The 15,688-nt window shown below is 47.2% G+C and overlaps 1 protein-coding gene across 1 annotated transcript; it reads left to right on the forward strand.

Annotated features, from left to right (window-relative positions):
- The first annotated feature begins 1,590 nt into the window (after positions 1–1,590).
- On the forward strand, positions 1,591–9,758 carry OSR1 (odd-skipped related transcription factor 1). The gene is made up of 3 exons (XM_042032930.1): positions 1,591–1,945; positions 7,267–7,959; positions 8,518–9,758. Exons 2-3 carry the CDS (start codon positions 7,313–7,315, stop codon positions 8,651–8,653), a joined length of 783 nt encoding a protein of 260 aa, XP_041888864.1. The 5' UTR covers positions 1,591–1,945; positions 7,267–7,312; the 3' UTR covers positions 8,654–9,758.
- The last annotated feature ends 5,930 nt before the right edge of the window (positions 9,759–15,688 follow it).

A 15,688-nucleotide genomic window follows, 5' to 3' on the forward strand; every position in this document is an offset into this window, starting at 1 on the left:
TTGATTTGGGGGTTTTTGTGTGGGTTCTTTTTTTTTGGGGGGGGTGGGTTGAGTGTGTGTGGGGGTAATGAAGGAAGAGAGAAAGAAAATAACAGCACGAAATGTGAGAGAACAGAAGAAGAGCTGGGAACGTCTTTGCTTCGCCTCTGCCTCATAAAAATGCCACTCGTTTACAAAAAGAGGGAACGAAAATCTCTTCTCCTGCCTGGAGCAGAGTGCAATGTTGGACCCCAAACTGTTCATAAAAATAGAGAGGATTTGGGGTTGAAATGGCAGTGCTAGGCTTGCTTCGCCATGCTACTGTCATGTTCATGAACAATTATTTCGCAGGATGATAACGGTGTTTTCTTGTTTCTGTTTTGTTGATTTTGGTTTTATTTGTTTGCTTGTTTTTCCTCCGGAGAGGGTAAAAAAAAAAAAAAAAAAAAAAAGATGTAGTAACGGGAGTGACATGAACAATAAAAAGACACATGCGTGTCCCTGAGCACGGTACCGTGTTATCCTGACGGATCTGTCTTCGCTCGCATATTATATTACTCTGGCTCCTCGGGACAATGTAATACACCCAAGCAATTTTTCCCCCTTCACGGATCTAAAGGAGTGTGAATGGATGGATGAACAGAAAAACAAATAACCGAGGAGATTACGGCCTCAGGATTAATTATAAAGCATGTTTAACTTTTTTCTTTCGAGGGTTATTTTGCTTTTCCTGTGTTGCCCGAGTAGTCGCCCCCGGACCTAAGCAAAGCTTTGCGGCTCCCGATCCGCAGAGAATCCGCGGAGTTTCGCACGCTGCGGAACCCCTCCGGGGCGCGGGGAGAGACCCTCCCGGCCCGTGGGAGGAAGGAGAGGAGGAAGGCACCGAGGTCAGGGGCGCTGGGGCGGAAAGCGGGGATCAGGAAGGATGATGGGGCGGGCGGAGGAAGCGGCTCTAACCCGGGGGTGGACCCCTCACAGGTAAGCGGCTCCCGAGATCCTCTCGGAGGATCTTCTCAGAGACGCAGAACAACTTTGGATCCCTAAATCCATTCAGCGGGAGCAGATCCCTCCCTCCATCCTCCCCCCACTTTTTCATCCTTTCTGCCTTTGTCTCCCTCCTGCCCTCTGGGCAGGTCCCGGTGAGTCCTGTCCCGCGGCTCTGCTCGGCGGGGAGGGGGCGCAGCGCGGCGGCCGGGAGCGGCGCGGTTCGGCGCGGTTCGGAGCCGTGCGGCGCAGAACGGAGCGGTGCGGAGCGCCGGGGCCGGATCTGTGCAGGCAGCGCGGCCGCGCAGCGGCGCCGGGGGAGCGTCCCGTCCGCCGCGGAGCTGCGCGGGGAACCCCCGGGCCCCGGGAGGACGTTCCGCCGCGGGGGCCGAGCGCAGCGGGCCCTGGGGAGATGTTCCGGGGGAGGCTGCGGGAGCGGGGCGGGGGGGCGAGGTGAGAGGTTTGCGGGCTGCGAGCCCCGGGCTGCTGCGCCTCCGGGAGAAGCGGGTTGAAAAGTTGGTTCTTCCCAGCCAGAAACTTTCTCCCTGCGTGCGCATGCCCGGAGTGCGGTGGGAGGTTGAGGGGGGAGCTGGGAGGGGGGGTTGAAATAAGGAGGAGGCAGGAGGGAAGGGATCGGTTCAGTCTGAGCGCGACTGCTCTCGGGCGCGTTCGCACTCCAGCGCACGCAGCCGGCTCCGGGAGCAGGAGCAGGGAAAGCACCTCCGGTCCCGCCGGCCGGAGCACCTGGACACCTGGCCCCGCTCGGATCTGCCTGTACCCGCTGGAGGAGCAGTGGGGTGGGTGGGGTGAGCTGTGCCCCCCAGGGCCAGCACAGACACTGACCTAGCCCAACCTCCTTTTTTTTTTTTTTTTTTTTTTCTTTTTTTCTTTTTTTTTTTTTTCAATTATTTTATTTTACCAGCTCAAATTTAGCCCAGGATCTTTTAACTGCTGCCAGCGGTGGAGCACAGATCGGGATTAGGTAAATAAAAAGACCAACTCATTCTGTTTGGTTTCTGTTTTGCCAGTCCTCGGGGGTTGGGGATATCGATTCAAACATTTCCTTTAGGCTACCTCCTTTCTTTCTTTGACCCCATCCCCTCCCACCATCCCCTGGATGGTGCAGAAGTGTGGAACTTGTGGTTCACGTGAGGAGGACTGTTCTCTTTGGGGCGGGCGGAGGGCTTGGGGTAAGCCTTCACATGGGTCTCGGATATTTTGATGCTATTTAAAGATTTGTCCTCCCCTTTCAAAGTTGTGTCTCCCCCCTTGCGGAGAAACAGTGTTTCTAACCAGAGCTAAAAATGACACGAGCAACACAGAAGCCTGCATGTCCTTTACGGACTTGAACTTCCAGCTTTTCTCCTTCCTGTTATTGGCTTTTCTTTCCTCTTCTTTCTCTTCTTTATTTATTTCTGCGGGGTTTCTTCTTTCTTTTTTTTCCCCCTTTTCCTTCTTTTCCTGCAACTCCACTGTTTTAGGATCTGAAAAGCCTTCTCTGTTTCCTCCCAACGCCATAGCAGAAATGAACCTGATGTTTATACTTGTCTGAGTGGATCGAAACAAGTTCAGCGCAGGAGAGACTAAGCTTCTCTCGAGGCCAAGCCTATAAAGTGTCAGTGCAAAGCCGAGGATTAGGGTATGGTTGTTACAGTTGGCTTTTGGGAGGGAAACTATAAAAATAGAGCATTTTGGAGATTATCGTAGCGCTGCAGGAATTGTTCGATAAATCGCCAGTCAGGCAGGAGGGTGAGGGTCGAGTCCCGGACAGGTGCACAGGAGGTCCGGTTCAGTAAGACCGGAGTCAGCTGAGAAAGAGGCCCTACCCCTAAGGCGGCGCCGGGCCCGGGGCCGCGGGGCTGCAGCTCCGCTGCGGAGCCGGGCTGCGGACGGCCGGGCCCGGGGATGCGCCGCTGTGCCCTGCCTGCCCCCGGGGCTGTCACCGCAAAGCTTTGCCCCCCACCCGCGGCTGTGAGTGCTGTGACAGTGGGAAGAGAGGCAAGAAATCCTCCCCGTGTCCAGGAGAGAGGAAGGGAGATTTATTCGTGTGCAGGGGAGGCACCGGGCACTCGTCTAGGGAGAAAGCGAGGGTGGATCTTGTCCTGGGGGCCTTTCAGCATCCGAGGGGATTGCAAAAGCACGCACACAACACCCCCAAACCTACCTAAAAACTTCTGCGGAGGGAAGGTGGAGAAGCCTGGCCCTGCGGCCGTCCCGCAGCACCCACCCACGCCCGCCGTGGGGCCGCGCTCCCAGCCGTGGCCTCGTAGCCGCTGTCCCTCCTGGGGCCGAACCCGGGCATCTTTGCTGTCTTGGATAAAGGCTGCCCCGGGCAGTGTAGCGATCGCTGGTGCACTCGGCCCCCGGCTATTATTTATTATTATTATTTGAGAAGACTAAAGCCCATCTCGTTCACCCGCGCTCGCAGTGGTGGTCTGGGGAGACTTGTCAACACCGATTTCGTGATAAAATGTGAATGATGATTTTATAAGGATTGAGCGGAGATATCCAAGGCACATGCTGACTGAGTCCTTCCAGTCCTCATTAATGTTAGCAATTAACTCTTTCACGCTCAATTAGCCCCGAATAAACCTGCTTTAATAGATTCTGCTCACTTCATTAATACTTTGAATAAATCTGTGCTGAACAATGCACTTTACTCCTCAAGAGCACCACACCCGAATAATGCGGAGCGAAAGGGCAGTTTTATTCCCTTTCCACTTAGTTTCCCCCCCACAGACCTTGTAAGCTCCATTTCCTCGCTTTAACTTTAGGAAGGGAAAATTTCGTCCCCTCAAAGAGGACAAAATAAATAGGCGACCTGGTGGCAAAACGCTGCACACCAATGTGTGCAGCCGAAAGGACGGGGCTACCAGACTTGAAAAAAATCAGGAAAAATTGGGGAACTTTTTTTGACAGATGAACCTGATTGCTGTAGTTTGAGGTTCTCGCAAGAATGCATCATTTTATGTCCGCTACTTTATCATGTTTGTAAAAATAAGCAGCGTCCTCAGGGTAATTTACCTCCTCCATTCTTCCATGTGGAACTAATTAGCAAACCTCATTATTTATGAGTCAGGTATTTAATGTAACAAATATCGCTTTCAAAGGACACGTCGGAAATTGATAATTCAATGTAGAAAGGAAAAATACCGACTGGCCACAAGATTACTTACAAATCCATTTAATTTCGCCTCCTGCTATGCTACCAGCAGAAAGCCGGGTAGATTTTTTTTTTTTTTTCTGGCATATAGAGTAGGTAGAATTTAATTTGGAAGGTTAAGATTGCAATGGTCTTAAAACAGTGGCAACTGGACAATAGTATTACCGTATCTTCACTCAGGACAAAGGGTAAGAAAGCTGGAGACAGATGTAGTCTTTCAAGTTTATGATCCTATTTTGCAGGGTAAATTTATCTTGGCATGAGTGGGTTTTGTTTCAGTCAGAACACAAGTGGTTTGTTCTTAATTACTCACCGAGCTACTCTTTGCTAAAAAAGAAAAGCCCGCACAGTTTTATTGCTATGGGGGAATTTAAGCAGAGAATTGGCGGGGTCTTCTTCTGTTAAAAAAAAAAAAATTAAAAAAATAAAAAAGAAGACCCGATAACGATCTGTTTACATGAAGCAGAATTAAAGGTGGAGGTGACACCGAAATCAAAGAAACGTTGATCTCTCTGCAGGCAAGAGGGAGACCAGAGAGTTACTACACTGTGAAACACATTTGCTTTGATGTCCCGAAGTGAGGGGACTTCTTTATGAAATACCCTGCTCTTTATCCATATTTTTGACTATCCCGGTCGTACAGAGCAAAAGTAGAGCTTACATTTCTGGAAAAGTGCCAAGAAGCTTGTAGTAACATGAACACTCTGCTCCCACATCCTCTTTTCTTCTTATTTTCTTCTCCTGTCTTTTTTTTTTTTTTTTTTTTTGCCCCTTTTTGTTTTTTTGTTTTTCATTCTTTTAAAAATTTTTTTTGTTTTTTTTTTTTTTTTTTTTAATTTAACAAAGCTGCTCTAGCAAAAACCCAAAAACTGTGGGCTTAATGGATGCTATTATGACCTGACTGTATTTCTCCTTGGTTTGTCCTTTATTGGGGAAATCAAAAGAGAATTTTTTAAATGCTTTCAAGTGAAAATTTACCCATATTGACATAGTAGATTTCTGTTTATATATTCCATATTAAATGTTTTCTAAGGATATAAAGAAAGAAAGAGGGATAAACTTAATTTGCAATAGCCTGTTTCATATTTGAGATATCTAGAGCTACCTAGACAGGAAAACAGACACGGAGCCATTGTGACGGACAGAAACAGACATTTTCAGGTACCTGGACGAGATGACAAGAGTGTTTTCTGTGCACTTTGTTCTCGGGGTCACCAGTTGAGGCATTTGTGCTGTGATGTGGACATGCTTAGTGTATAGGCAGCACTAACTAAATAAAAGTATATCCCCAGTAGAGCAACAAAACAGTCTGGTTGGTTCGACAGCCCTAAGTAGTTTAGTGAAAAAAAAAAAAAATAGAAAGAGGGAAAGAAAGAGGAAAGGGAGGAGAATAGAGAATATAATGTGTGCATTTTTCAATCAGTCACTATCCAAAATGTATCCAATTGAAAAACAAAAAATGTCACGGAATTCCTCTAAGGTTTGAGTCTCTCTTCCTGCTACTGTTTTATGTAAAACAGAGTGAAAGGTGGGCCTGGAGTATAGAGCTGCTCAGAGTAAGCTTCTCCTTCTCACACCCTCCCAGCCGCAGCTCCTCGTTCCAGGCAACAGCCCACATATAAATCATGTTTGTTTCCCTGGTCTTTAGACCTCTTCCACCACCAGTTTCCACACCCCCAGACTTCCAGCTCAGAGGGACAACTACTGCTCTGCTGTGCTTTGCTACCTCCATTTCTCCAAAGAGGCTTTACTCTTCACATGGGGGTGAACTCTAGTCCAAATACTGCCAGGATCCCTGTGGGAATCTTTTGGGGGAACCTGCTGTGACTGAGCACGAACCCTGTAAGGATCTTATGAAGACCCTCTGTGGATCCCGTGGGAACCCTGCAGCAAACCTGTGGGGATTCTGGCAGAAAATAGCCCCACCGAAGGGAAACCCCAAAGTTCTCTGGGGGGAAAGTGAGTATAAGTTGAGGACTGTGGAGTAAGGAGGAGGCTCTCTGGGCTGCAGGGATGTGATGCTTCCAAAAGCCATGGGTGCTCTCTCACACCCACAAAGGGAGGAAGCTATGTCCCCACCAACAACCCTCGGGAGGCATCTCCTGCCAAATGTTTGACAGCAGCTGGGGCTGAATTTTCAGACTGGGCCAGATGTGCCTCAATGCTGCTGCCTTGTAGCATTTTCCCCCTCTGCCTTGTGGGATGGGAGGATGGGACGGGTCAGGATCTGGCCCAGAAGAGAGGCTAGGGTCTTGGCAGGACCCTGAAACACAGACCAAAGTGGTGGCACCCAGCTCAGGGAAGGGCTGCGGCCCTGCAGCTGCTGGTCTGGGTGTCCCATGGGAAGGGTTTCTCCAGCCCCAGTCTTTTTGCCTTTGAAGGGTTCTAATTAAGCAATTGCCTAGATTAGGATGTGGGCTTGAAGCCAGACACTTCTCCCGGGGAAGAGCAAATGGCACTTCAGATTCGTCACCCAAATTCAGCATTTTCCAATTTCTTTTTGCAGTACACAAGAGAGAAGGCTTTGGCTGGTATTTTCCCCATAATGTTTTTTTTCCCCCAAAATTATTTTCTCTTTTTGAATGAGGGAGAGCATGCAGTTCTGAGCATCCAAGTGCCTCCATCACCTCAGAGGCTTGGCTGAGGCCAGACCACAGGGAGCTGAGCAACCCAGGGGCAGCAAACTCCGCACTGTTCCCCACGTCACCTTGAGTCAGGGCCAAGTGCAGTTTCTCTGGACAGATGTAGTGGGCAGTATCTCACTATTTTCTAAAGGCTGAGTTCACCCAGGAAGGGATTTTAAATTACTGGGAGATGACTGAGATCTGTGGGCCAAAATGGCATCTCTTGGCTGTCCCTGTGTAGAGGATCATTGAAAGTCTGCATAGCAGGGGATGCTGCTGGGAAGCGAACAATTGCAGATGGAGTACAACATTTGTGTGCAAGAGAGAGATGGGGAGAGGGGGAATCTGGGGATACACTCTTTGGAAAGACCTGGTCAGGCATCTCCAAGTCCAAGGCAACCTCCTCCTGTGGCTTGGAGAAGGATATTAATGAGGGGTGAGGTAAGAAATTCCCTCTGCTTTTGTTTTCATATAAATCTACCCCTCCCTCTTCCCCTCTTCATCTTTATTTTCCAGATATTTTCCTCCCCTGTTCCCAAGATCCTCCTCCTGAGCGGCCACCATGGGAAGTAAAACCCTGCCGGCCCCAGTGCCTATCCATCCTTCCCTCCAGCTTACCAACTACTCCTTCCTGCAAGCATTCAACGGGCTGCCTGCCGTGCCCTCTGACCACCTCTCCAACCTCTATGGCTTCAGTGCCCTGCACGCCGTGCACCTACACCAGTGGACTCTGGGCTACCCGGCCATGCACCTGCCCCGCTCCTCCTTCTCCAAAGTGCCCAGCGTCTCCAGCCTGGTGGATGCACGGTTCCAGCTGCCGACCTTCCCGCTCTTCCCACATGTCATCCAGCCCAAGCAAGAGGCTACCAACATGACCCTCAAAGCCAAACCCCGCTTTGACTTTGCCAACTTAGCAGTGGCTGCCACACAAGAGGACCACTCTAAACTGGGACAGGCAGACAGTCAGGGCTCACCCGCAGGGCTGGGGTCTTTGCTTGAGGTAACTAAACTCTCTCCAGAAAAGAAACCCACACGGGGAAGGTTACCATCCAAAACCAAGAAGGAGTTTGTGTGTAAATTCTGTGGCAGGCACTTCACCAAGTCCTACAACCTTTTGATTCATGAAAGAACCCACACTGATGAACGGCCCTACACATGTGATATTTGTCACAAGGCCTTCAGAAGACAGGATCACCTGAGGGATCACAGGTAACTATTTTTCTTCTCCTGTTCTTTTTCCTGTGTGTATTCATATTTTCCCAGTTACCCTCCTACATTCAAGATTTTTGTAAGAAAAGTCAAGTACCCATCCAGCCAACAGTGTTCCCTCTAGTTTTTCCTCTGCCGGCTGCTGGTGGAAGAGCCCAGGTAAATCACCGTGGAAGACATACCTCACTCACTCCATAGAAACAACTTTCTTTTTAAAACAGCCCTCTTTTTAGCTTCCACAGATGTTTTCACCCTCCATTTGCATCATCTTTTGTCCTCTGCCTCTATGATCATTCAGAAGTGTCATGAAGACATGCAGCCTGATGACCCCAAAGTAAGAGAGAAGCTCTTTATTCCTAAGAAAGGCACCCTATAACCTTCTGATGCCACCCCCCCTCTTGCCCACACACATACAGACAGTTGCCCGGGTGCCTCACTCCAGCACTCTCAGTCTCAGCAGTAGGTGTAAGAAATCTCCAGCATGTTCTCCCCTCAGGTAGCTCACTGCTGAGTTTAGGCCAGTTATTTCTGACATTTCAATTGTTTTTCTCTTTCTAGATATATTCATTCTAAAGAAAAGCCTTTTAAGTGTCAAGAATGTGGGAAAGGATTTTGCCAGTCCAGAACACTAGCAGTCCACAAGACACTGCACACGCAAGTAAAGGAACTGAAACCTGCCAAACTTAAGTGTTGAATCTCCAACCTCTATGAACTTTTCCTCCCCTTCAGACTTTATACCAAACCTAGAGCAGAAACAAAACTTTCAGGACGGGAGCACTGGACTTTGTGCTTTGTTTTGGTTTCTACTTTAAAAAGGGCAAAATGTGCACCCCTTCAATCCCCCGTCCAAGCAATTAACTTCCTAAGTTGTGGGTGAAAAGATTATTTTCCATTTAAAATACACATGAATGATACAGAGAGTGCTAGCTGACTTGTGTGGCTTTGATAAACTTTATGCCAAAAGGTGGTGCTCACGTGTTGGACAGGAATCTCTAAAACCAAACAAAAACCCACAAGACACCCCCGACCAATCCCCTCCCAACCTCCCTCCCAAAAAAACCAAACCAAAATCGTAGCTTCCAAAAGTATTACTTAAGAAAATCCAAACTCTTATTTTATACTTTTTTTTTTGACTGTATAAAGCTTCTTATTTTTACACTTCAGGAAATACAGAAAATCCCAGAAGACGATTAAGAACTGAAACGGTGGTTTTTCATCACAGCACCATTAAGACAAGGAGAGGGGCAACCTGCAAATCTCATTTGCTAGTTTGTTTTCAGAAAGGGAGAAGAAAATTAATGTTTGGAAATGACCTAAGTCTCTCAAGTGGGGCGTCCTATTATGCGTTAGAAAACGCATCGCGATCTCAGACCCACGGGTTCCTGGTGTTGGGACAGATCAGTGTTCATGGGACACAGAGACCTTTTTTATTACCTTGTGGTCTAGTGTGCTGTGAGGAAGTTTGTAACTTCTGGACTTATTTAAAAAACCCAGAGGAAAGAAAGATAGCAATACGTCAAACTGACGGTATGCACAACGTGGTTTTAGTGGTACTTTAAAGTCTTCGTGTGTCCTGGTGTGAGAGAACAAATCTCAATTTGAGAGCGTATTTTTTTAAATGCTGGCTTTCTGAACAGTGTATTCAAATTAAGAGACATTCCAATAAGTTCTGTTTATTAAAAAAAACAAAAAAGTTGTATGGCTGTTTGGCACTTTATGCTGATTATTGGTAATTGACATTTATCACTGGATTGTGTGTGGTTTTTAAGTATTAAAATAAATTGTTATTTTACAGGCAAGTCTGCATGGACTACATATGTGTTCATTTGGTTTCTGATCTCTTCCCTGGTAAACCCTTTGTCAATATTCAGAACCTAATTATTTTTTGATTATTTTTTCTTAGTTATTTCCTCAGTGGTTGTTTCTACCAGTCTTGGAAAGTCTGGATCTTTTTTCTATGCATTAGTTTTCCTCCTCCTAATTTTCTTCCCCTCTTTTTTTTTTTTTCTTTTTTTTTTTTTTTTAAGGCTGACAAAAGTAAACACATCTGCAGAAAGTCAAATAATTTTGCTGCTAGTGAGGAAAAAAACAATCGTCTTGGGTAACTGAGTCGTGGGTATTAGCTGATAAGATTAGGTGTCAGAAGTGTTATAAAACAAATCAGATGAGTGATGGGTGAACTGTTGCTGCTCTCGGAGCCTGGAGGCGCTGCGGGGAGAGCCGCCTTCGCACCCCCATCCCTGAGTTTGTCAGGAGCAGGCATTTTTCAGTCACATCTTCGGCCGGTTCCGCGCTGGTTGGGGCGGCCTTTGATTCCCGGCAGCTGTCTTAGATCAGAGATGTTTATTCCACTGCGAAAACGCTTTGGATCGAGACGGGGGAGAGAGCTCAGTGCTGGGGCATCCGCTTGAGCCTTTGAAGCGCCTCTTGCCGCCGTCCTTTCTCGTCCCCCCGGCAAACCCTAAACCTTCTTCCTCCCGTCACAAGTCAGTGCCCCCGCGATAAGAGAAGCCTCCTTTCTTGCAAATTAGCGATGTGGCAGAGGTGACCTCGGAGCTGCCCAGCGGCTGCTGCGCGGTCGCGACGCGGATGCTCGGCCGCGGCGCGGATGGTCACCGACGCCAGCCGCTCCGTCCAGTGCGGCTCCTTTCCCCTTCCCCTCTGCCGCTTTTAGTAATTATTTTTTTATTTGGTCAAAGAATCCTATCAACGACAGGGAAAAAGTTGCGGTTGTAACTCATTTAATATAAGGGGAGGGGAGAGAAACTTCTCTCCGCTTCTTATTTATTGGACACCCATTCGAGCGCACCGTAACTAATGAAAAGGCACCTGCAGGACGGGCTGCGGACCCACCTCCAACGTGGGAAGGCCCTCGGGGAGCTCGGGATGCGAAGTGCCGCCTGCGCATCCAGCTCCGGAGCCTGGTAGCATGTGCAGAGTTTGAAGCCGGCTTGCTTTGGCTTTGCTTCCCACCCGCCACTCGCTTCCCACCCCGCGTGAAGACTTTTTGTTTTGGCATCTGAAAAGCAGCAAGTGAGGGGTGCGGGGTGAAGTCCGCAGGAACCTGCAGGCAGCCCGGGCCGGCCCTGCGCGGGAGGAGGGCGGGACAAGTGCGCAGCCCTGCGCTCCGCTCCGCCGGCATCTCTCTCATGCGCGGAGTCCGGCTGGGGCTAGGAGCATCCAACCCTTCGCGGCGCTGGCCCCGCGCGGCCGAGCCGGGCCGGGATGTTTGCTCGGCAGCTTTTCTCGGACGCGATTTGAAGGTGTCGTCTCCCCCGCCTCTCCCGGGTCCTCCATGGGGGTTCAGAGGGATTGCTTTGCGCAAATCCCGCAGGAGCGGCCGCCTTTCCCCGGCATGGGTCGCTGCCCCGGAGCGCTCCATGGGACACGCCAGCCGCCCCCGGCGTGTCCCGCTGCCAGGCCAGGGCACCGCAACCCGCGCCTGGCCGAGGGCTCACCAGCAGCCCCGAGCACTGACACGGCGCTAAGGGGAAGCCTGAAGGCTGGGTGGTTCATCCTCCTCCGTGCGGAGACTCAGAGAGAAAATCCCCGAGGAACTTCCCCGTCCCTCTTGTGTCGCTCCTGGCACGAAGTAAAGGAACAAAGATGCAGCCGGGATCCTGTCGCGGAGCGAGAAAGCAAAGGGCACTGTCGCTTGGAACCAGGTTTTCAGGGGTCGTAACTACGAGGCAGAAATCCGAGTCGGGTGCACAGGGAGGGAGGAAGGGACTCAGGTCACTCCACCGAGGCTTTCCCACGGTCGCTCCACGGTCACCTTAACACTGGGAAACTGAAACACCCGTGGCGAGGTAAGAAACCGTGTCAGTAACTGGTTCCTGGGAACCATTAGAGCTGCGGGGTCGCAAAGGTGGAGAAATCACTCCTTCCAGCTGGGCATGAGAAGCGTTTCATTTGAAAAGCTGAAGCTTGGTGATCTGACTGCCAAGAATGTCTTTGGACCTGCATTTTTATGTGTAATTAAAAAGAAAAAAAAAAATCTCCAGAATTGACATAATTAGAAATACAGATGTATTAAAACTATGTGGGCATGCTGAGCACAGGATGCACACACAACCTCTTAATGTCACTTGTGCTACACTTACATGTGTGTGCCTTTCCTCCTCCCAGAAGGCCACTTTTGCCCTCATGCTAACAAAGGCTATCTATCTGGTCATGCTCCCAGCTGCATCGGGGAACAGTTCGCCTGTTCCCTCCAGTGTTTTGAAATTTGCTAGGCAGTATCAGTTCAGAGATTCCAAGGAAAGCAAAGTAGAGATGAAATCATGACAGTCAGAAGAGATAAGTTGTACTAAGCCCCAAAATAAATGAAAGGAATTAGACGGGAAATGTGCCTTTTGAATCAGGATCACAAATAATTTAAATGATTAATTGTGTTCCCTCTCTTTCTTTTTCTCTTCTATCTTTGCATGTGTTTTAATCTGACATTCATGCAATGAATAAAACTTATTTAGGCCTCTGTCTGCCAATCGAGAGCAGATTCTGTTTTCACAGTTGCTTTAAATTTTGCATTTTCATCATAAAAACATCACTGAATGGGAGTTTGCAAGAGTAAAAAACCAGGCACCTGACTCTAGTTGCCTCTTCCTGCAAGATTTATGAGGGAAACACAGATTTTTTTTTCTTTTAATTCTTTTTTTTTAACCATTTCCAGTTACAGAAGGAAAACATAAAGATGTGTTGGCACATCTCTCTCTCTCTTCCCCCCCTTTGCATTCCAGTCATTCTTTTTCTGCCCATAAACTGTTAGTACTCCACAAGAGCCTGATTCTGCACAGCTTACTAAGCCTGCTTTGTTGGATACAGGAAGAAATCCTGTCAGATGGGGTCTTCACTGTACATTCATGAAACAGAGCAAAAGCCTCTCTCAGAATGTGCACTGGAACAGCAAATAGTTACTTTTCAGCTGTGGATTGCATGTGCCTCTGAAAAGGGGACCACAAATCATTGGGTTTTTAAAGGTTCCGCATGAGTTGTATATTAATCCCAGTTTCCCTAGGGATGGATTAATCCCAGCTTCCCAGTTGTGTGGCTAGAGACAATGTGGATGGGGTTGGGGGCAGGGGAGAAGGGAGATGGGGAAAGGAGAGGGAAATTAAAAAGATATATCACAGGAATACATGGCCTAAGTGGCAAGGAGCCATAAGTACTTTAGTTTCAATACCTTTTCTACCTCTGTCACCACATGTAAACTGAAGCGAATCACTTCAGCTCCCTGTTTCGGTTTCTTCATCTGTAAATTGGGGGTAATGCTGCTGATTTTGCTCCCAAGAGACTTGGCACACTCATATAGAAACTCCTGCTCAACCCTCAGTAGTGAAAGGAGAAACTCCAATTTGTACGTGGGTAGCTGAAAGCAGGGACCGATCTGGGTGATCTAATGGAGTGTGTACGACACATTTATATTCACGTGTAATTCTTTTCCAGCCCTGGTAGTTTTGTTGAGAGATGGAGTCCTAGAGCCCAGTATGCTTTTCTTCTCCACATTCCTATCCAGTGACTACACAGGAGGAATGGCATGGGCCAAATTCATCCCTGGTGGGACTCCAATGACATCAGTCATCTTTATAGGAGTTTTTTGAATGAAGTCAATTGGGTTTTACGAGGACCAAGTTTGGCCACATGCATATTTAACTGCTCAGAGAGCTGCAGCAGTGAAGGAATCTTCCCTTGCCTTAGGAAGAAACACTTCTCAGTCTGGAAGACACAAGCAAAGCCATTGACTTGTTTTACACAGTCAAGTTTACCTCATTTAAACTCAAGGAGCAGCTGAGGTGTGCTCAGCATCCAGCAGAACTTCAAAGAAACAGCAACCTAGCTGTCCCAAAATGTTTCCAGCTTTTGATGGAACTCTGTATTTGTCCTTAGGCTCAGTGCACGTCCCACTGATCCCCAGCAGACTTGTCTCCATGACAGAGGGGAGTGCCGGGCGGGAACACTGGCAGAAGGTTGCGAGCAGAGCAGTGGCCTCAGCACGGCGCTGTGCTGGGGCTGTTCCCTCTGCGCTTCATCACACCTGGATGTTCCAGGGTCCCCGTCATGCTCAGACGTCTCTGCCACTTCCAGTTCACATCTCCCTCTATGCTGCTCTCTGGGGTTGTATTTCCACTATCAGTTACACCTGATGAGAATGTGGTAGATCACTAAAAAGGGGCATTCTGTCCTCCACCTGTGACTTGGCTGCTGGTGCTGACTCCCCCTACACCTTACTCCTATGCTTTACTGGACTATGACATTACACCAAACATATACAAAAGTTTATATTAGCATTACAGTTTCTGACTGAGTGAATATTGAAAAATAAAGCAAACCAACAATTTGATCGGTGTGGGTGATTACCAAAAGTTTGTCTACAGAATTTGTCACCGCTAATCATGAAAGTTCATTCTGTATTTTTACTGCATCTTCTAAGGAACAAGTCAGCTTGAACAGCTGGAGAACTGTATTGTCTGAGTAGAAGAACATGTTTTCTGGTCATATGAGGGACCTCAACTGTTTCCCAAGGGATGAATGCCATGCCTCTTTTCCTGATTTCTAACCTGTCTTCTGTCATTACTAGATCTTTGAGTGATGGAACTCACATTTAATTTTCAATATTTTTACATTTTATGTGTAGAAAAATGAAATCTGAATTTATGGACTTGTTCATCTCTTTTACAGCAACTTAACTTGACTGAATCGAACAGAGCTATTCTAGTTTTACAGAAGAAGTTGTGAATTAGACCTAGTGATGATTTTGCTGCAGCCACAAAATCCATACTATCACATTTTTTGTCTATTTTTACTTTTCCTAGGTTTTAATTTAGCACTTCTGTCCCTATTAGTCTGTATTTCATACAGGAGAGAGAGAAAAAAAGAAATTATTACTAGTTTTTTAACAGGATATATCAGCTTGTACTAGAGACTTAATACTCAGTTTTTCTCTTTTTTTTTTTCCTTCTTCAATCTTTATCTCTCAGGTAATATTGCTTCATTTTTTTTTTTAAATTCACATTTGTTAATACTTCTTTCTCTAATCTTTTTTATTCCTCAGTGTTGATAGAATTCTTGCCCTGCCCATCCCAATTTGTGTTTCTGCCCCTTACACAGCTCCATTTTAATTTGCCTACATGCTGCCGAAACTGTATTTTTATTTGTCACATCACTGGATCTGATAACTCTATTTCAGTCTGGCCTTTTTTTGCTACCCTCTGGTCTTCTTCCTCAAGCTCAAGTTAGTGTCTTCCACAATGAAATTCACTACAAATCTTTCTTTTTCCAAGTCTCTGAATTAATTAATCTCTTCATCCTCTTGCTTTTTTCACTTGTTTCAAACAACCACATAATTTCCAGTCTTCTCTCAACATGACACCTTTTCTCTTTCTGGCCTTTTGGTTTCAAACTGGAGCTGCTCAAATCACATTTTATGGGTGAATGATTAATCTATTTAACAACTTCTTTATCCTTTCAAGGATTGTCCAGACACAACATGGCTTTCTTCCAAACCTATGTGAAAATATTTCAGTTTATATATGTCTTGTAAATTCTTTTGAGGCTTGCTTTTTATCTATTCGTTCTCCAGCAGCTCAGTACTAGTTTAAAAAAAGTCTCAGGTACATTATCAGAGAAGAGAGAAGAAAACTTCCCAGTAAGGAAATATAAAAGTAGGTAAAAGCAGATCTCATCTGAAGTTATATTAGGTGGGAGAGGTCTGGGTGCTAAATGGTACCTT

The sequence above is a fragment of the Corvus kubaryi genome, unplaced genomic scaffold, assembly GCF_017639235.1.
Source record: "Corvus kubaryi isolate FWS band 111438036 unplaced genomic scaffold, C.kubaryi_AGA036_p1.0 37354, whole genome shotgun sequence".
Classification (NCBI taxonomy): Eukaryota; Metazoa; Chordata; class Aves; order Passeriformes; family Corvidae; genus Corvus; species Corvus kubaryi.

Bases quoted from the DNA above. Each gene is read 5' to 3' on its own strand.
- OSR1 (XM_042032930.1), top strand. From the start codon at position 7,313: ATGGGAAGTAAAACCCTGCCGGCCCCAGTGCCTATCCATCCTTCCCTC. The intron at 7,960-8,517 runs GTAACTATTTTT...TTCTCTTTCTAG, and splicing joins GATCACCTGAGGGATCACAG to ATATATTCATTCTAAAGAAA.